The 22163-nt window shown below is 47.6% G+C and overlaps 1 protein-coding gene across 1 annotated transcript; it reads right to left on the bottom strand.

The window, feature by feature from the left end:
* Positions 1-11962: 11962 nt before the first annotated feature.
* On the bottom strand, positions 11963-21521 carry CKAP4 (cytoskeleton associated protein 4). The gene is made up of 2 exons (XM_063075286.1): positions 20782-21521; positions 11963-14446 (listed from the first exon to the last, which is right to left on the bottom strand). The coding sequence occupies exons 1-2, from the start codon at positions 21244-21246 to the stop codon at positions 13118-13120; spliced, it is 1794 nt and encodes a 597-aa protein (XP_062931356.1). The 5' UTR covers positions 21247-21521; the 3' UTR covers positions 11963-13117.
* Between the last annotated feature and the right edge of the window lie 642 nt (positions 21522-22163).

Raw genomic sequence — 22163 nt, 5'->3', positions numbered from 1 at the left:
GTTCACAATAGAGGGGACTGGAGAGTGAAAGAAAGGGGACAAGTACACGTGACTCCTTCATGAGGTTCACCTGCGGGACAGAGGCAAGAGGTGGGATGTGCACTGGAGACATTCTCTTCTTTGTTTTTCCAGAATAGGAGAGAGATGAAAATGTTTAAGACTGGACTGGATAGAGCCAGGAAACTAGAGGCTGAAGATACAGGACAGGAGGAGGATGGACAGTGTCTCATTCTGGGTGGTTTGGGTCATTCGATCAACAAATATTATTGAGGCCTTAGCCACGTGCTCAGCATGATAGCACAGTGCTTCAGAACAGCCTCTGCAATGTTCACATCTTGACTCTGCCTCTCACTAGCTAAGTGACCTTGGTCAAGTCACTTAAGCTTCATGAGCCTCAATTTCCTCAGCTGTGAATAAGACTAATAATATAACCTACGTCACACACTTGTTGTGAGGCATAAATTAGCTACAGCATGAAAGCAATAAGAACAGCAAACATTTAATGAGCACTTGCTATGTGCTTATTATACTTGTTTCAGACAGATGGGTAAATCCAGTGCCTGTTACTCTACCTTGGCCAGAAACAGAGTAGAAGACATGGTTTTTTATGTATTTTCTTCCGGGATTTTTTTTCTCAACATTAGTCTGTGTAATATAGACATGCATGTATATATTCAACAGATCTTTATCAGATGCCTACTAATAATGTTCTTTACACATTTAATCCTAACGAATACCCTGTACTATTATAACCATCCCCACTTACAGGTGAGGAACTGAGGCAATAAGAAGTTTAAGTAACTTGTCCCAAGTCACACATCCAGGTGGTCTAGCCCCAGAGTCTCTGTTCCTAGCCATTAGACTATCCTGCCCCCAGCAGCTCCAAGAACAAGTCCAGTGGTAATAACAGGATGCAAGGTAAGAAGGCCACAGCCAGAGGATGCAGGAACAGGCTGGAAACTGGGAAGCATGGTAGGAGGGTCCTGAAAAAGTCTCACCTATCCACTGTTAGTATAAGCCATCTGGTGCTGGCTCTGTGGTCTGGGTGAGTCTGGCAGGAGAGGTCAGTGGAGATGCATATACCTGGAACCATCAAAACCATCTGTCTCTTAGTAACAGGCTAAACCTTTAGTGCTCTTTTAAGACACTGTCCCCGACTTCCAGGGCACCCACTCAAATGACTTCAATGAATAAAGACCCTGCGGTGAGTGGGGGGTTGGCGATGGGAGGGACTCCGATTGGGTTTCTAAGCATAACAAGACATGTTCAGTGGCTGCCTGCACCGAGCCAGAAAGGGTTTCGCCTACGGGCTTCACTTTCTATCTCTGCCAAGGGACACCCCAAGGCCACCACAGTTATGCATCAAGCCATTTCTAGAAGGAATTTCCAACAAGAAAGAAAATAGGCTCTGCTATTACAAAATGCAGAGATGGGCAAACCACCAGTGTGTGGTGTTTGTAACTTTCTTTCTTTGGGATTAAGCATTCGCCCCAACAAGGGCAGGAGCAGACTATACTGCTGGATTCCAAATGACTTGGGGTGGTTTGACATGCCGCCCAGCCTGAGCACATGACCCTAAGAGAGAGGTTTGAAGGCTTTTTCCCCTGCTGGATTCACTTAGAGAGATTTGCGCCCCAACCAAAGAAACTTCCCAGCCGCACCCACCCTACCCCCAGCCCTTGCTTCTGGTTTTCCTTATATAAACCCCCTTGGAATTCTTGGCTGTTTCATCCCAATTCTCTCCTGACAGGATCGCAGAATGTCAGAGGTAGATACAGCCATCAGGAAAAACTGGGCCATGCTTCTTATCTTGCAGGTCACAGCCACATCCAAGTAGTTTGGACTAGAACCTTCAACTCCTAGCACCTAGTCCCACCCTGTCCTCTGCACTACACTGCCCTCTTCTGGCAGTGGAGGGAAATTGACTCTGGTGGCATCTGATTTTCAGGACTGTCTTGTGGCTCTGACACCTTCTCAGCACAGACTCTCTCCGTAGGTCTCTAGGCTGTGTCTCTCTGCACTGATCTCATTCGCTCTCTGCTGTGCCCCTCCTTACCTGGGAGAGCCCCTGTTCCTCCCCGTGAAGGATGAGAGGAAGGTAGGCATCTGCAGAAGGTGGTGAGGAGAATGTGGAGCTGGAGCTGGGCCAAGGAGAGGGGCTGCCGTGTGCCTTAGTGCTCAGCTGCAAGAGCCTCTATTCTTGGCAAAAGAAACCTTACTACACAAAGAGAAAACCCAAAGATCTTCTGTAATGTATAATGCCGTGAAGTCAAAGCCCTTAAAGAGATCAACAAAGAGCCCAAAGTTTCCATTTCTCAGGGTGACAATTCCCATGTATTCATCTCATACGCTGCAAGGATCAAACCCCAAGTGCCTTCGGGAGCCAGACAAGAGACGTAAATGGGTGGAGAAGCAGACGTGAGTGAGTGATGGGAACTGTGAGAATCTAAAGGTCACAGGCCTACCTGAAGGCACTCAGACTCAAAATTCTAAACACGCATTTTGCTGGTCACCTGTACATGGGCTCATTTCACAAGCCTGGTATGTCAAACTCCTGCCCATGGTCCACTTCTAAGTACTATTTATTGAGCACTTTACTATATCATGGGCACTGTTCTAAGCACCTTAGATGCAGTAACTCTTTTTAACAACCATATGAAGTAGGTGCTATCTTTACCATTACCCCCATTTATAAAAGGGGAAACTGAGGCACAGCATACTTAAGTGGATTTCCCAACGTCAGACAGATTAAATTGGTAAGGCTGGGATTTGAATTCAGATAGTATGACTCCAATTTCTTAACCACCAGTGTTATATACACAGTACAAGTATATAGATGTATCCTGTGACATTATGGGAAGCCAAATTTATCACTATGGGAAAGGGAATATGGTTTAGTGGACAGAGCAGGTGTTAGAGACAGATAGATCTGAGTCTGAATCCTCGCTCTACCACTTACTTACTGTGTGATCCCAGGGCAAATTAATGGACCTTTCTTAGATGCAGTGACTGATCAGTAATCAGAGACAACTGTTCTCACTCCCTACGACAATCACCAGGATTAAATGAGATGACAAATGTGTTCAACCTGAGGTATGACATCAAACACAGTTGCACAATTATAGGTGGCTATTACTTAAGTAAACAACTAAGCATCCACATTTGACTTACCTGATTTGCAGTTCACTGCCTGCCCTTCTGAACTAGCTGGACATAGGAAGGATAAATGTCCTTAGGACTCTAAACTTCTCCTAATAAAAGATTCATATGAACAAAACCCCTTTTGATTAAGTTTTCAAAAGGGATTAATTACGTGGACAGTCTAGATATTACAAAAGTGTTCATATCACAGAAAAATGTACTCATAGATCTTTTAAATAACGGATTTTCCTGGTATTTTTAACAGTACAACTGGATTTATCCCCTCCTTTTTGAAATATCTAAAAAGGAAGAAATCATTCCTATGGTTCCTGATTCAGACACTAGATGGCACTAAATTCTCACTTCAATTTCATTCTCTGGTCCTACAGCCACCAGTCTGACTGATTTGGGGCTACTGTCCTAGTTGAAAGTTCAAGGGCTTGATCTGCTTTAGATTTTTCACTGGTGCCTCCAGGCATCTTCTGAAAGTGAAAAGACTTCAGATGAGGTTGTACAAGATGTCAGCCCAGCCCAGTCAACTATCTCCACTTTATCCCAACAAGTGAGAAAATATGCCACTGTGGGCCAGCCCCTGATGGGGGCTAGGAATACAGCCTTGATTAAAACAAGCCATCCCTATTGTCAGGGATCTGTCCACCGTCTAGTCCTTCTCAGGCCTCCTCTGCCTACAGGAAGCTCCAAAAGAATCATGTAAGATAACAAAGTCAAGGAAAGTTGGAGCTGGAATAGAACATGGAGATCACTTTATCTCCCCTCATTTTACAGATAGGAAGACAGATGGAGGCCCAGAGACAGAAAATGAGTTTATCCAAGGCAGTACAGCCTGGCAGAACAGAATTAGGACCAGCTTCCTGATCCCAGGTTTTTTCCACCCTCTCTGCTATCCTTATAATTCCATTTGGGAACTTCTCCAAGGAGAGCAATCCAGGATCATACCAGTGAATGGGGCAAAAAAGACCTAAGTTTCTGGGTTTCTAAGAACTGCTCTGTAGGACAGCATGCATCCTAACCCCAGGCAGCTACACGCAATTGGTAACACGCATTTCAACAGAATATTACCAGGTACTTAAACACAGATAGGCTGCGGTGTCTCCACAGGCTCATTACCCAACAGGTGTTGCTCCTGGGTGTTTGTGACCAACACGCTCAACTTCCGCAGTGTGGCCAAGGGGCCACTCCCCTTCCCACCAACGATGCGTTGGCAGCAACTCAGCTGCCCTGATCCTTTGCTTGCTTGCAGGCATTTCAGATCTTTGCTTCGGCCTGGGGTGGAGATAAAACAAATAGTGAGAGAAAAGAGAAGGAATTAGGCCCTGACTCCTTAACCACTTAGTTTGCAAGCGTGGGTGAACAACTTCCTCTCTGAGGCTCAGCCTCCGCATCTATAAAATAAGGGAGTTAGATTAATCCCCCTTTCAGCCTTAGCTTCCTGAGGCCTGTCACATGTCATGATAACTATCATTATTATGAAAAGTAATTAATCATGTATAAATACAGCACCTCATATAATACACACGTAGGTCATTTGTTTTCTGATCTATACTATTTTAAATATTTACAGTGTGAGCTTTTCCCTATGTGTTTCTTCCCCTTTCTTAAAAAATTTTAATTACAAAATATTTCTGACATACAAAAAGGTATCAAGAATATTGGGAGATGAATACATATGTGGTAAGCAAATACAGCAAAATGTTAATGTTGTATCTAAGTAGTGGGTGTATGAGTGCTTACTGGACAATTCTTTCAACTTTGCTGTTTGTCTGAATTTTCATAATAAAATGTTGAGAGGGGAAAAAAAGGAATTAAGAATAATATAATGATTGCCCATGCAGCCCCCACTCAGCCTGAGAAATCAAACAACCTGAATCTGGATATTGAGTCTCCTAACCATTTCTTGGTACTTTTACTACAATATATACTATTATTTTGCATGGTAAAATTTATTAGTTTTATATACATTTTCATACTGTGTATTTTCTTCTGCAACTTATTTTTCAGTTGTGAGATTCATCCACACTGATATGTGGGATTCTCATTTATTCATTTTTATGACTGTTTTGACGTCCATTGTATGAACAAGTGAAATGGACTTATTGATCGGGTCGCCAGACTTTTTAGGTGTTTCCATTTTCTTTCATCATAAGCAGGACTGATGTGCATGGCTCCATGTTACCCTGTGTACATGGGAAAGGTGGCACAGTGGTGTTAAGATGCCGTGTGGTGAAGCACATGGCCCCTGGCCCTTCAAGCACAGGTGCATCCAGGTGTTCAGACTATGTCATCAGGAACCTGTCTCTCAACACCTCCTGGTGCTGCTTTCTTCTCTGCTGGCTTCATTCCCAGTGGTCTCCGCACATGGTGGTCCTCAGCAGCCCTGGGTTTATATCCTGCCAGCTTGGCAGTCCCAGAAGGCACCCCTTCCTGGAAAGTTCCAGCAGTAGTCAGTGGACCAGATGGCAGTCTGGGTTCATTCTGAGCAAGTCAGACCAGAACTCTCATGGGCCAAACCTGGGTCCTGCGCTCATCCCAGTCAGTCTCAGCAAAGCCAACTGGACAAAGCAGGGAAGGGCTGATTCCTACAGGAAAAATAGAGGAGTTGTTCCCCAGCGGAGGAGGACTGGCTGCTGGGCAGGTGACAATGACCAACATCCAGGAACTCATTAGTCCAGATGTGCACCCTTTACCACTGCATGTTGTCACACTGCGTGGGATTGCGGTGCCATTTACACATCTGTGTCCCCTGTTTGGCTGGGAATCTCTCGAGGCAAGGAGGCCTCATCTATCACCTTGTCTCTCCAAAGCAAAAGCAGCTCAGTGCCCAGTGCATAAAAAATAGCAGCTTGTGCAATCAATCCCTTGACCAAACACAGCCTGAAGAGGGGAGGGCAATTCAACCCTCCACCTCTGTGATTTGAGCTCCTCCCACTGTGAACCCAGACCGAGAGGTAGGAGGAAGAAAATTTCTACCACACCTTACCCTGTCTTTTTCTCTCTGAGTAGCTGGCCAGGAGGACAAGTGTGACTTGACAAATGCATTGTCCTGTTCAAATGGACTTATGTACTGAAATGGCTGCTGTTTACTGACCACCTACTATGTGCCACATATTATTTATATGTGACAGGGGCAAGATTCATCCAGATAGAAGTGTTTCCAACTTTATGTGAACCTACTGAAAACAACTGTACACTCTAATAGGGTGAATTTTATGGTATGTGACTTATATCTTAATAAAGCTGTTCTTTTTTAAAAGGGAATACCAGGTCTTATATGGTATGATTCCATTTATATGAAATTTAAAAAATAGGCAGAGTAGTCTATGGTGACAGTGGTCAGAACTGCAGTGACCTAGCAGGCATTGACTGAGGAGCACAGGAAGCCTCTAGGGCCCTGGGAAAGGGAATACCTTGATCCAGTGGTGAGTACATAGGTGTGCTGTGTATGAAATTCACTCACCTGTGTGCTTCAGATGTGTGTGTCTTAAAGCACTTTACAATACAGAGTAAACCCAAAAAGTGCTAAGTCTCTTTAAGTGAAGAAAAGAAATTAGTTCTGGAGCAATACAAAGCAAAGATTTTTAACTCAGACTATGGGGTTCTAAACCTGGTGCTACCACTGACTGGCTGTGACTAATAAGTACTTTTAACAAGTCACTTAATTTCTGTGCCTCAGCTTCTCCATCTGTGTAATGGGGATGATTATGATATATAAGACTGTACTTGCCTTTAGGACTGTTGTAATGATCAAATGAGTTAATCCTTGTAAGATTTTTATGACAGTGTCTGAGACATAGTAAGTGCTCAGTAAGTTTTAGTTATTTCTATTATTACTGATGTGGGCCACGCATGGTGAAGTCCCTGTGGTTACAGAAAGGACAGAGCCGTATTCACACATGGAGTGCGCCATCCAGTGGGAAGACAGATGAGCCAGCAGTCGGGATACACAAGGAGGAGCACTTTGATGGCAAGCAGCCTGGAGCACGGGAGCTAAGAGGAGGGGCTTCCAAATTCAGCCTGTGGTTCAGATTCGGGGAGGCAGGGAACCGAGTAGGAGGAACAAGTGCGTGCAAAGGCACTGAGGGTGACAAAACAAGGGGATGTCAGTGCAGCTACAAGTAGAGTACCTGGAAGATGAGGCTGGATGGCAGGGAGAGAGAGCAACCAGAAAACTTCTCGGCCACATCCCAGAGCTGGCCACTCCTGAAGCCACAGGGCAGATGCTGAAGGATAGTGGAGGAGGGTAGATTCGCTTTTGAGAAAGAGCATGCTGGTCACTGGTGGACGATTCCCTGAGTGAGAGCCAGGCTAGAGACGGGGAAGCCAAATAGGAGGCTGTGCCTGCCCCTCATGCACATACTGCAATTTGTACATTTATATCTACCTGTTTCCACACTTACTGTGGGTCTCCTTCCATCTGGACTATAAGCACCATGTAGGCAGGAACCTTATCTGTGTAGTTCTTAGTCATCTCCTCAGTGTCCAGCAAGGAACAGTGCTCTCTGGATGTCATTGAGTATGTGGTCCACGTTTCTGATCTCACTTGACTGGCAAGGAGCACGGCAGGGGGAGGCTGCCACTCTGGGGTTTAGGGTCCAGCAATCCGTGTTTTAAGGTTTCCAGGTGACTCTGATGAATGTTAAAATTTGAGAACCACTGGTCTGGCCCAATTCCATCATTTATCAGATGAGGAGAATGAGATACAGAGAAATAAAAGATGTGATTGCCTGACATCACACACTAGCCATAGCGGGATCTGACCCAGACATATGAATTACTAAGAGATTGGGCCACACAGCCCAAACCAAGGTACCACCAGTGGCAGCTACCTTCATTGCAGGTGTGGTGTCAGGAAGAAATGATAAATCTTCACAGGGTTAACTCTGCAAAGCCATCCCAAGTCACTCAATTTCGTAAGTATTTGCTGTAGGCTGGGCCCTGTGCTAATCTCAGAAGTAATGGTATAGATATTGCTGGAAACCATGATGGACGGTATATTTTGTAAAAAAATGTTTTAGCCATTGTAAAGCTTTCTGTATGAGTTAGGGCCCAGCCAGGAAACAGAAATTAAATTAGTGATTTGATTAGGGAAATTTTCATATAAAGAATTGTTACCTAGTAAAGGGTGGTTAACTATCAAAACCACACTGCTTATGACCGCTGACCAGTTTCCTCTGGGTATTTCCTCCACTCTTGGTTTCCTCATTAGCTTTCTTCCTCCCTCTCCGATCATTCTTTCCTGAGGTCCTTTCCTTTGCATCTCCCATAAGTTCTTTATGCAATTTCATCTACATCCTTAATTTAATAATAAATATGGATGAGCAACTCAGAAAGCAAGCCTCTCAACTGAGCTACGGACCTGGGCATCCCATGGACTCTGTCTGGACAACAGGAACACAAGACACCCTCTTGTATCCTCTCTTGGTCTGGGGTAGGGGACATTGTCTCAGACTCCTCTCCCTTTCTCACCCCACATGCATTCAGCAACAACATCTAACACACCAAGTCTCTGAAATCCATCTGCAACACCCATCCTCCAGACCCTCTGCCTTTCTTCAAATCCTCATCAGACTCCGCCTGGACCACCAAGTCTTCTAATGTCCACCTGCCTTCCTCCAATCCTGCCAGCGGGGGACGCTCTAAAACCCAGTTGTGAGCACAATTACTCCTGACCACCAGACACTTAAAACCATTTGTGGTTCCCCGTAGCTCAGAGAACAAACTGCAGAGTCTCCAGATGACACGCAAGCCCTCCAGCCCCATCTCATCCTGCTGCCCACCTCTGCTCCCTCTGTTCCAGATAGATACTTCCTTCAGCCTCTCAGCCCTCCTGGCCATTTCAAACCCAGGACCATCAGTCTGGCTACCTTACAACACTGCTTACCTTTTAGGACAAGGCTCAAGTAGTCACCTCTTTATGTAGTCATTTCTTTAAAACGAATTACACACAAACACACACACACACCAATTATTGAGCTCATAAGGAAGGGTGATTTCAAAATATTGACCAATGGTAAAGCATGGGCACCCACCTATCAGAACAAATGCTGGCCCTGGGGCTGGAGCAGAGTCTTTGTAGGCCCCTTCCTATGCCAGCATATTAACCTATTAGTCGCTGGATTGTTGAAGAGGTCTAGTGGCCCACAGGGAGGGCACTCAGGGAGCTCAGGGCAGCAGCTATTTACCAGGCAGTACAGAAGTATTTCAATCTTTTAACCTCTGGTGTGGTTGCACATGTGCAAGCCCTGGAGCTCTTACCATGTGCCAGATGCTGTGCTAAACTAAACCCTCTCCATCTACTACATCATTCAACCCTCTTGACCACCCTGTGAGGTAACATCATCATCACCATCATCACCACAACCAACATCATCATCATCACCGCTATCATCATCTCCACCATCACCACCACCATCATCACCATTATCATCATCTCCGTCATCACCACCACCATCACCATCATCATCACCACTATCATCATCTTCATAACCACCACAACCACCATCATCACCGCTATCATCATCTCCACCATCACCACCACCATCATCACCATTATCATCTCCATCACCACCACTACCACCACCATTGTCATCATCTTCATCACCACCACCACCACCACCATCATCATCACTATCATCACTATCATCACCTCCACCATCATCACCACCACCATCACCATTATCATCTCCATCACCACCACCACCACCACCACCATTGTCATCACCATTATCTTCATCATCACCACCACCATCGTCATCACCATCACCATCATCACCATTATCATCTCCATCACCACCACCACCACCACCGTCATCACCATTATCATCTCCATCACCACCACCACCACCACCGTCACCATCATCATCACCATTGTCATCATCTCCATCACCATCTCCAACAGCATCATCACTATTCTCAGTGTCTTGCGCAAGGTCACCTGGTAAGTGGTTGGAGCAGTCTCCTCACCAGTGTGCTGGCAGTCCTGCTGGAGTCTCACTGCAGCCTCTTCTCCTGGTGCTTAGGTCTACAGTTTAACCTACACCTTGTGCCTGTTCTTTGTTCAAAGGGTGGGACAACCTGTTGCCTGAAGTTTCCGATCACTCATGGAAGCACTCATCCTGCAGGCCTTTGCAAACCTAACTACCTCCAGACCAATCCTGGCACAAGTGGCCACTGCCTCCTCTTGCCCTATTATACCTGGCTGTAGCACCTATAATTCCTTATGACACCTACCAACTTACATGACTGTCACCCCCACTGCACTGTAGGCCCTTCAAGGACAGCATCCAGTCCTATGCATCTTTGATTCACTGATGCTTAGAAAAATGTCTGGCTATGGGCTCAATAAATGTTTGTTGAATTAATAAATGAGCAGACACATGAACATGACTGAACTGTAACTATCTGGGGTAAGACCTTTCTCTAACTGCCCCACCATCAGGAATATGTGAACTTATAATACATTCCTTGTATTTTCACCACTTGAATTTATATTTCATTATTTATCTGACACTTGCAGATATTTTCAACTATATTGAATGAGAATCTAGTAAACCACTTCATACCTGAGATTAGAGACTGCAGAAATGACGGCAGGAGGAAGAACCTAAAGCAACCAATGGCCTGAGAAGAAACCAGAATTTATTCTCCATGCCATGGGAGTTTATGTTGCTCAGCACCCTCCCCAAATGGGGGTTAAAATAGTTATTAAAGCATACATATCAACTCTTAGGCTTTAAAATAAAAATAAAATGATTGAAAAATAAAATGACTTATTTGGAAATAGAAATGACTTTAAAATACAAATAGAAATGACTTAAAGGGCCCATCCTGATTTGCAAACTGCTCTGGAAATATATCAAGCTGATCAGCATCCTGAGGATGCTGCTCAGGGACCCAGAACAATGACTGACACAAGCTCAGACACGGGGGGCCCTCCAGCCAGAAGGCAGGCTTATGAAGCCACATATGCACTTCGGTCCTGGTCCCCTCTACTCCCTAGGTGGAAGAGAAGACTTCCTTGCAGTCTCAAGCTCTGAGATGGGACAGTGGGTGCTCCATAGGCCAAGGGTGACCTGCACTGGTGTCAGGGGAAGGTGGAGGATATTGTCATGGTTGAGAGCAGGGAGTGGGTTCCAATCTCAGCCCTGCCACTTCCTGGCTAATAATCTTGCTTCTCAGCCTGCGGCCTTCTGTGAAATGGGGAATGATACTGCCTACCTCAGTGAAATATAAGGAAGAATGAACAGAGGCCTATATAATGCTTAGCACACGGGTAATACCTGCACACGGGTGCTCAACAAACAGCATCTGTCATTATTAGGGGGTAGGTAAAAAGCAACCCAGGAACATAAACAAAACATGCCGAGGTGTACACTGGGGCTGAAAGTCACCAAGATGGTCTAAGACAATGGCTTTCAACCCTGACTGCACATCAGAAGCAGCTAGGGAGCCTTTAAAATGCCAGTGCCAGCCTCTTTACACCCATGTAATCCTACTCAGTGAGGGGCAGGGCCCAGGCATTTTTTAAAGCTCTCTCAGAGGATTCTAATGGGTAGCCAGGGCTGAGAACCACTGTCCCCTGCTGAAGTTAAATAGAGTTGGAGACAAACAATAAGTTACACACAAACCTGCTAATAGTCCATCAAAAGTACATCCCCAAGCTCAGAATTAAACTTGGTTTTAGAATTGAAAAAAAAAAAGGGTCTCAAAATTGGAAACTTATCTATTTTCCAATCCAGAATATGGCATGCTAATAAAATACATCATAATTACTAAATTCTCAGAAAGCAACCACTCTGGAAAATTCATAACAAAGCTCAGATGTTTATTAAGAATTAAAAATACTGTAAATAAGCCATACAGTTCATTTCACAGTAAACTAAACAAACCTCTTTTTTCTTTTACTTTTTGGGTTTTTTAAAATTTTTATTTATTTTTAATTTTTTTATTTTTTGAAGGGCAAGACAGCCATTAAAGAACAATACAGCTCAAAGGGAAAGGGACACAGCAAACAATGACAGAAATGCAGTGCACACGCCCCTCACTGACAGATGGGGTCAGCTCTGACAGCAAGCCCCTTCATGGCCATTGTGTTCAAACAGAAGGAATTGGCCTGCATTCCCAGGGAGACACCCCATTCCTCTGTGGACAGCTCGCACCACACATTTCTTGGAGACCCAGTGACTCCCCTTTCTGGGATTCTAAACCTACTCATTATTTGGTGACAGGCCTGCAGCCACTGGGGAATGGAGGGCACTAGGGGACTCTGTTGGGTGTTGTGCTTTCACATTCAGAACCATCTGGATTCTTTGCATAGTTACCTTTGATATCACACTAGATGATTCTGGAATGGAAAAGACACTCACACCACAGCAGACCACCAGAGACAGTCAAGTAGCTGATCCTTTTAAAACAAAGACTGAGGGGCTTTTCTCCCTCCTGATTCAGAGCTGGCATCTGCGAGGTGTAACCAGTTTAAAGTGGAAGACAAGTGAGAGATATCTCATGAAGACTTCGGCCAGAAGTATAAAAAAGAAGTAAAATTAATTTTCCTTAATGACAACGAGAAAGAAAAGTGCCCCTCCCTCCACTTTACTTGAAATCTGCCAGCCAGGCAGGGGTTTTTGAGGTTAATCTGCTTCTGTTAATCCTCAGTTGAAGCCATTATCATTTTTCTCTGACACTACAGACATCTCTTCTAAAAGCCATCTCTTATTCAAAAGGGCTGGGCCTTCAGGAAACCAAAAAAGCAGAAGCAGAGGACTTAACAAACCAACGGTGTGGTAATAATTGTAAATAAATTAAATGGGCACAAAAACACAATGCCTTGGTGTTCAGGTGGCATCAACTGCTATTTAAGAGGGGACTAGAAATAGGGGGGTCACATGGGAAAAAACAATACATTTTTTTGGTCATGAGAAATTGGACTTTAAATCTGCGCCCTACACACACAATTCATTTAGACCTTTTCATGAATCTTTTCAACTTTCACAAACAACCTATCCAGATCATTTCTCAGGTCATCTAGCAAACCCTTGGCTGATTCCAGGTTGTTCTCATTGGTTTCTATTTTGACCGAGTATGCAACCAAACTGTCCACGGCAGTCCTGAGCATTTTCAAGTCCGATTCCACTTGGCTTACTGAGGATTTCAGGTTGTCTAGAGAAGAAAGTCTGTCCAGGAAGCCCTGAGGAGGCAGATGAGCGGCCTGGGCCTGGTCCTGACTGAGCAGCGTGCGCACCTGCTCCTGCACCTTCTGGAGCGACTCCACGGTGCTGGGGAGCTCACCCATGCTTCTCTTCAGCTCCTCCACGTCGCTGTAGAGCGCCAGCTGGGCCTCCCCCAGGCTCTGCACCGTGCTGGCCAGGCCATCTTTGTCTGCCTCCAAGGGGGACCCCAGGCCTTCCAAACGCCCCTGCAAGGCAGCCAGGCGCTGCTCATACTCCTGGCTCTTGGACAGGAGGGATTCCAAGCTCTCGGTCTGGCGTGCAGAAGCCTCCTGCACAAAATGGACTCCATCCTCTACATTTTGGAGTCTGGAATCCAATCCCTGACTCTTTTCCTGGAGTGCTTCCAAGGCGGTGGAGTGTTTGAAGACTCCGTCCTCCTCTGGCCTGTGCAAATCAGCCTTCAGCTGGCGTAGCTCGTCCTCAAGTCTACTGATCTCCCCGGGTAGGCGGGAGGTGGACTCCTCGGCCTGGAGAAGCTTCTCTGTGAGGGCCTGCAGGGCAAGACGCTCTGTGTCGGCCGCCTCCTTGAATGCCTGCTGCTCCTGCTTGAGGTTCACCAGCTCCCGGACCTCTGTGTAGACGTCGGACTCCATGGTCTGGAGGGTGCTTCTCAGGGCCTCAATATCCCTCTCTCTGGACTTGGCAGAAGTTTGTAGTTCCTTCACAACTTCCTCCAAGGCTTTCATATCCTGCTTGTACCCCTTGGATTCTTCCAGAGAGGCGACCTTAGCCTTCACATCGTTTATTTCCTTCTGGCTCCTCTTCTGGACTTCAGTGAAGATGGCAATGTTGTCATTGATGGACTTGGTGAGCTCCGTCAGCCTTTCCTCCACCGTGTTCTCCAGGGACGTGAAGTCCCGCTCCCGGGCATCCTTCACCACGTGGATCCCATCCGAGAGGTCTTTGAGAATCTCATTCTGGAGTTTCTGCAGAACTTCACTGATGCGGTTGATCTCACTCTCTCCTTGCTTCACAGTCTTCTCTGTGAGATCTTGTTTATGTTGAGAGCTTCTCAAGATGGACTCAAAAGTCCCAAATGTGGCTTGCAGGGATTGTACCTGTAACCAAAATCCAGATGTTAACTACTGCTTAGAGCTGATGAGTTTAATTCCATACGGTAGCTTCCAGGTCCCCTCTCTTCCAGAATGGCGCAATTTTCCTTTGGAGAACCATCCTTCCCACACAGTCCATGTGGTTCTGGGTACCAACCCAAGGGCCCCCTCCAAGTGCTCCAGGGATGGTTTATAACCCAGGCTTGATCAATCAACACTTCCCATCCCCCTGCTCCCACCCAGAACCACAGTGAATTAGTCCAGGGATGGGCATGTGGCCTCAGGCATGCCAGCAAGGCAATTCCAGGACTTCTGTTAAAACCACCACGAAAGTAAACCTCTTTTTCCACTGGGATTCTAGCTACAGGACAAGGAAAGCCTGGAGCTGCTGAGACCAGCACATGAGGAATGCCAGTCTAAGAACCAAGCCAGCACAAAGGGAAGCAGAACTGAGAGACAGCAAGATCAAGTTCTAAAGACATAATTTGACTCCCTTGATACAGCTGCACCTGAAATAATCTACTCTTGAACTTTTTAGTTTGAACCAATAGATTCTCTCCCTCTCTCTCTTTAAGCCACTTTGGGCTGGGTTTCTAGCTTGTACAACTGAAAGAGTCTCCCAAGTTCTCACAGAAAAAAAGCTAAGGCACCTAGGAGACCCTGGGCTGGGAGACAAGAGACAAAGGCAGAATCTCTGCTCACCACTTCTAGCTATGTGGCCCTAAACAAGCCATTGTCCTCTGTGAACCTGTGTCCTCACCCACAAAATGTGAGCAGTGGACCAGATGGCCCTTAGCACTCTCTGGCTTTGTGAACACATTATGATCTTGTTTGCCAGTACATATTCATTCTAAATAAATTCTACCCTAAACAAGGTCTGATCCAGGAGCTACCCAGGGGAGCTGGTTTCATATACTAAGAGGCTGTAGGGTATGATGATTCTGGTTTTGATCCTGATGTGGCATATGGTGACACCTATGATACTCTGTCGCAAATTTGAAAAAAAAAAAGAAAAAAGAAAAGAAAGAAAAAATGAACTGGACTCTATTAAGCCCCTAGGTCCAACCACCAATTCATAAAAAACATGTAAGAGAGAAACATGCCATGAGAATGCTACCAGCCAAATCCACAAAGTGGAAAATTCTACAGGACAAATGACCATGATCTTCAACAACTAAATGGCATTTTAAAAGGGGGAAAGACAGGAAACTATCATAGATTAAAAGAAATTTAACAAATTTTTCAATCAAATATAATGTGTGAATATGAATCCTAATTCAAACAAACCACTGTTAAAAAGACATTTTGGGGGTATGCATATCAAGGAAATCTGATCATAGACTGGGTATTAGATAATATTCAAGAATTATTAACTTTGTTAGGTGTGATATGCTGTGTTTTGTTAAAAGCAACTAGGAAAGGAGAAGAAAGGGAATTAAAGAAAAGAAACCCTTATCAGGTAGTAACAAACCCTGAAATACTTTGGGTGAACCCATATGTCAGTCAGGGATTCATTTAAAAATGAGTTCCTAGCTCACCATCTCCTGGGCCTGCCAAGGCAACACGGGCTCCTCAGAAGGCCTAGAACTGAACTGCCAACATTTCCTGAATGCCTGGACCCACTTGTGCCTGAGGAATCTTCTGGCTTCAAGACAGGCCAGCCTCTCTGGCCATTCAGAAGACCTAGGACATTTTCCAATACCAAGAGCATCTGGAGAACAACAGAGACCAGGTGGGCACCCAGTAGGGTAGTAGGGTAGAGCGGTTAGAGTCAGACTCCTCTAACTCTAGCCAAAAAAACTAGGGAGGGGTGGAATGGTAATGGAATGAAACAAGAATGGCAAAACATTGATAATTATTGAAACTGGGGGTTGTTATACTATTCTCTTCTTTTGTTTACGCTTTAACATTACCATGACAAGCAGTTAAAAAATAAACAGCATGGGCTTTGGAGCCAGGCTGCTTATGTTCAAACCCTAGCTTGATACTTCCCCACTGTGTGATCTTGGGCAAGCAATTCGCCTGTCTATGCCTTGATTTCCTCAGTTGTAGAATGGGAACAAAATCAGTACCTGACTCATTGGATTGTCTTTGTGAGGATTCAGTGAATTAACATATGTTAAGTGCTTAAATTGTGTCTAGCACATAGCAAATGCTCAATGAATGATAGCTATTATCTTCATTATTGTTTCATCTCTATTCTGAAGTACCTCAGAAGTCTGGAGATTCTAGCAGCATCCTCAGCCCAATGCCAAAGGAGAGGAGGATAAACTGAAAATAGGAATGTGAACAGGACACCCGGGCTCTAGTTCCAGCCCAACCAATCATGAAGAAGTCACATTCACTTTGCAAGTCCCAGGTTCCTCATGTATTAACAAATAGGTCTCTAAACTCCCTTCTAGCTCCATCAGTCTATGATTTTAAGACAGATTAGAATAAGGCTCTCTGGGACTCCAGAACACTAAACAATTTCCCTGCCCAACCAAATACAACCTGAGTCATAAAGAACACTTGGAGAAGGTACTGGAGAGAGCTCACCTCTGAAACTGGGTTATTAAATCACAATATCTGCCTATTCTAAGCATTGCACTCACAACAGAAGTGTGAGTAGGTGCGTACAGTACCTGCATCATGTCAGGCGTTGATCTCATTTTTCTGAATGAATCAAAGAATGAATGAATTCACAGCAAAGTCTGATGAAGACTGAGCTGGTCCATTTCCCTTCTGATGCCTGTTACCCCTAATCTGGGCTGGCTTTTAAGAATGGCTAGGAAGGGGACTAGATCAGAAATTATGGATAAAACCAAACCAACCAACCCCCAACCCTAAGAGAAGAACTCAGTATTCCCTTCTGAGGGTGATGTGAGTCATTCATCTTTGCATTCATAGAAATCCTTATAATCAATATGCATTGTATATATCTGTTCCCCCAGCATATGAGGGATGCCCACTAAGTGGCGGGTGCCGGGCATGATGCCAGAAATAAAATAATAGCTAGGACAGGATCCCTACCCTTAAGTAGCTCATAACCTAGTGGAGGAAGCAGGGGAGAATGGGTGTGAGTGATGACTGACATTCAACAGGCACTTACTGTCTACCAATAACCATGCAAAGTACTTCAGAGACATTATCTCATTACACCTTCATAATAATCTTATGAGTTGGTGGCTCCCATTGATCTCCATTTTATAAATGAGAAAACTCAGAAAGTGATAGAGTTGAATATCAAAATCCCAGAATGTATGATTTCAGATCCTGAGCAATTAACCACTATGTGATATGCTCAGGCAAAGGCGTCTTCAAAGTGTAGCGTGCCTGGAAGACAGGCTGCCAACACTCGGACCCCTGACTCCTTGTCCAGAGAATCAAGATGAGAAAACAAAGAAATACTATCTACGATGAGAGAACTCACTCTTCCACAAATAGCTCCTAGTCTCAAACTGTCCCTAGCAGGCCTAAGCCTACTCCTAAAATTGCCTGATGCCACCCTGGATCTGCCAGGGAAACACAGACCCTTCAGAACTGCCAACATCTTCTGAAGCCCTGGACCCACTTGTGCCTGCTGCATCTTCTGGGTTAGGCAGGCCCGCCTCTCTGCCGGTGCTATGGCCATTCAGAAGATCTGAGCCATTTTCCAATACCAAGAGCATCTGAAATACAAGAGAGCAGGTGGGCACCCAATTCCAACTTCAATCCCAGCTCTGCCACTTATGGTGTGTGTGTGTGACCTTGAATGAGTAACACAACCTGTCCTGACACAGCTGCCCTAACTGAAATTTTGCTAACAAGTGGACAGCTGAGAGAACTGAAATCGTGGCTATAAAGCACTTAATAGAATGCCTGGCACACAGTGTACACTAATTTTGAGTAATAATACTGTAACTACATTTCCCTGCTAAGAAGCAAACCCCACCTCTCACCAAGTCTCACAAAGGGGTCCCAACTTGGGTTGTCAAGAACCAATGACAAAGGGGTTCCGGCTGTCAGAGAACCAATCACTACTGACTCTTCAATACAAAAGAACTCACTGGCCACCCCAACGATGAAGACAGAAGTGGCCACACACTGTAGCAAATTCTAACACTATTCTGGTTATGTTCTGAGTTCCAAGTCTATGAAACAAACGTTTATTGAGCACCTACTATGTACTAGGCTAGACATGGGAAAGATAACAAAATAAACAGCACTCTGGTTAGGAGTTAGACTGTAATTTGAAACCTAGCCCAGCCACTTACTATGTGTGTAGTATCCCTGTAGCTACTTAGCCTCTCACGCTCCACATCTGCAAAAGGGGGTTAATAATAGTACTTACCATCTTGGGGTTGTGAGAGTCAAAAGAGATGATGCATTTTCACATGCTTAGCACAGTACCTGGCACATAATAAGTGCACAATAATTATGAGGCATGAAATAATACCTTGACTACACTACTAAATTAAAAGAAAGGTGCTTACTATTTCTACAGTTGTAGAGCCATGAGGATTCTTAAAAATCTGAATGTACCCTCCTTTCATGGTGTGAATGAGATAACTGAGCCCCAAAGAGGAAAGAGCTATGTAGATCACAGCTCTGCACAGGGTGGGAACCAGAAAGGAGTGACTAGAGGAGGAACATGGAGGAAGCACACAGAATAAAGCCCAATTTCTCCAACTTGGATTCAAGACCTCCTCCATACCGGCCTCAGCTTCCAACCTCCCCTCTCACCATTTCCTAAAGGAAAAATTACTCTGCCACCGGCAGGAAAGCCACCTCCTATCCCTCAAGCATGCTCAGGAGAGTCCCCCTGCCTGTGTGTTCTTCACATTCTCACTATGTATCGATCACCAACTAGATGGCTGGTACTACTCTGGCCAACAGGATACAGGCCTTGAGAAATCCCACACCCTCCCTCTTCTGAACCTGCATAGGAGTTACCCTCAAATGACACCATCTTATGTGCTGCTTCACAAGTATGACTTGTGTCATTGCTCCTTCGTACCCTCCACAGGGCCTACGCAGAGCCATGTGACTATCAGTCTTTGATAAATATTATGATTGATTAGTAAGTAGGTGGATGAAACAGAGGAAACAGAGGCTACTGATTATACTCCAGCAGTATGTCTATTTTTTAAGATTGGTTTGACATTCAGGAGAGGCAAAGCAGCACTATCTACTCAATTCCCTTAGAAAAGTCACCTCCCTTGGCCTGCAGCATTTAGCAGGCTGACTCATTCCAGTGGCTCTGCCAGTCTTAAGCAGAAATTCCTAGTCCTGCACACTCAACAAAAGTAGGGAGAAACTTGGCAGTACAGGCAGCATGCTGGGAAAAGGAGGCAGGTTCTGGGCTCAGAAGTGGCGGGATTTTTTGTGTCGGTCCTGCAACCAACTTTCATTGAGCAATGACGTTAGTGGAGGACAGGAGCGGGAAGAGGTTGCACTTGGTCTGGAAAAACCACAGAAGGGCAGAAGCTAACTAACTTTGCTGTGAGAGTTGAGTCCATCCGTACCTGAAATAGGCCCCTGTGGACTCTTGACTGGGCAGTGGCCTAGCCATTCCCATGAAGTCTGCCACTCACCAGCTGGAGTCTTTGCCAATTTACTTAATCTCCCTAAACCTCAATTTTCTGGCCTGGAAAATGGGGTCAAAACCGTTAGTTCCCCCTCCCTCCCAGGTTTGCTATAAGGATAAAATAATATGTGAGTAAGCCCTCTAAATACCATATAAATGTGTCTAGAAGTAACACTCACCGGTGTGACCTAGTGTTTTTGGCCTTTCCATCCTATAAAGCTGAAGTAACGTTACTTCAAAGGCACCCACAGACACAGTGGCCCAATAAAGGACAAGGGGCCTGAAGATAGATACTATTTCACTCGAACTTCAATAAGAACACTAGCTTTTCCTTTCCCAAGCTCCAGCTCTACTAAAACCTGGCTCCGACGTCTCCCACGAGCAGAGCTGAGGTGCGGCCTTGCCCGAGGCTTCCAGGGATGCCCTGGCTTCCCTTCCAGCCTCCTTTTCAGACAACTCTGCCCATTCAGCGGTTCCTAATCCAAAAAGAATAGGCTCCCCGGAGCCTGCCGCCTTCCTTACAGGTCACCGCTAATGTCCTCTGACAGGCCCTTGGCCCACCCTCTCGGACTGGCTTGGCCATCCTCGCAGCGGTCCATCCCTCGGGACCGATTCCTCCGCGGCCATTAACAAAGACGGTCTGGGGACTACCTCGGAAGTAGGGGGCCGGAGGGGGGGTGCCCCTGGGCCGGGACCCGCCGGGGAGGCCATGGGGCCTGAGGAGGCAGGGCTAGGGGCCCGGCCGTGGATCCGGGGGCCGCAGCCGGTGGGGAAGGGGGGCCAGGGTACCCACCTTCTGCTCGACGCCCTGCAAGCCCTGGCCCAGCTCCTCCCTCTGCCGGGAGAAGTCCTGGTGGCCGCGCCGGACCTGCTGGACCTCCTCCAGGACGTGGTGGACACACCAGCCCGAGAAGGCGGCCGCCGCCACCAGGGCGAGGTAGAAGAGAAAGTTGAGCGCCCGGCCGAGCCTGCGCGAGCAGGACGCGGAGGACGAGGCGGCGGTGGCCGAGGACCTGCCGCCGCCGCCGCCGCCGCCGCCGCCGCCGCCGCCGCGGTGGCCGCCCTTGCCGTGCGCCTGGTTCTGCGGGTGCTGCTGCGGATGCTGCTGCGGGTGCGGCGCGGGCGGCGGCGGCTGCTGCGGCGCCGGCGGCGGCTTCTTCGCCACGTCATCCGCGCCGCCCGACGGGTGGGCGCCCTTCTCCGAGGGGCTCGCGGCGCCGTGGCCGCCCTTAGGGCCCCTTTGTTTGGCCGAGGGCATGGCGGGCGCGGCGGCGGCGGAGGCCGCGGGCTGGAGGCGAGCGAGCGGGCCGCGCGGCCCGGGAAACTTGCTCGAGCTCCCGCGGGGCTGGGCGAGCGGCACGCGGGCGCTGCTGGCGTCGGAGAGGCCGAGAGCGCGGGCGGCCGAGGAAAGAGGCCGGGCCGAGGAGGAAGGAGGAGGGGGCCTGCCTCCGCCGCCGCCGCGGCGCCGACCCCGCCTCCCGGGAAGGGAGGCCGAGCGAGCCGAGCCGGCAGATCCTGCCACGCACGCCGGGCCGCCGCGGCCCCTCCTCCACGCCGCCACGACCCCGAAGAGGGCGGGCCGGGCGGCGGCCGGCGGGGACGGGGGGAAGACGCGGGTGGCCGGCGGGGGTCGGGGGAAAGGCGCGGGGGCGGCCGAGGGTCAGGAGGCGGCCGGCGGGCACCGCGCAGAGCCGGGCAGGCGCTGAGGTGGCCGCGAGGAGAGGGGGCGGGAGGCGGCCGACGGGGACCGGGGGGAAGGCGCGGGGGCGGACGAGGGGCGGGAGGCGGCCGGCGGGCCCAGCGCAGAGCCGAGCAGGGGTGGCCCCGAGGGGAGGGGGCGGGAGGCGGCCCGGCGGGTGCTACGGCGGCCGGGGGTGGCAGCCGAGGTGGCCGAGAGGAGGGGGCAGAGGGACCGGAGCCCCGGTGACCCTGCGCGGTGGCCAAGCGCGAGCCCCCCTCCCTCCCCGACCTGATTGAGAGAGGACGCTCAGGGGGGCGCCTGAGCGATCCTGCCCTTGCGGGTGGGAGTAAGGGGGCGGGAACGGGTCCCCTGCTCCTGTCGGCCCCTCCGAGTCTGCCACGGGGTCGGGCCTCGTCACCTCCTGGGGTCTGAAAGCGGAGGCCCAAGGGGCTGACTGAAAACCAGGGGGCTTTGGAGGCATGTTTGGTGGGAGC

This window comes from Cynocephalus volans, chromosome 12 (assembly GCF_027409185.1).
Source record: "Cynocephalus volans isolate mCynVol1 chromosome 12, mCynVol1.pri, whole genome shotgun sequence".
NCBI lineage: Eukaryota > Metazoa > Chordata > Mammalia > Dermoptera > Cynocephalidae > Cynocephalus > Cynocephalus volans.
Note: the sequence above shows the minus strand (reverse complement) of the source record. Positions and strands in the feature narration are given on the sequence as shown.

Coding starts and splice junctions, on each gene's coding strand:
- CKAP4 (XM_063075286.1), bottom strand. CDS start 21,246: ATGCCCTCGGCCAAACAAAGGGGCCCTAAGGGCGGCCACGGCGCCGCG. Junction 14,447..20,781: donor TGCAGGGCGTCGAGCAGAAG/GTGGGTACCCTG, acceptor TTTTGGTTACAG/GTACAATCCCTGCAAGCCAC.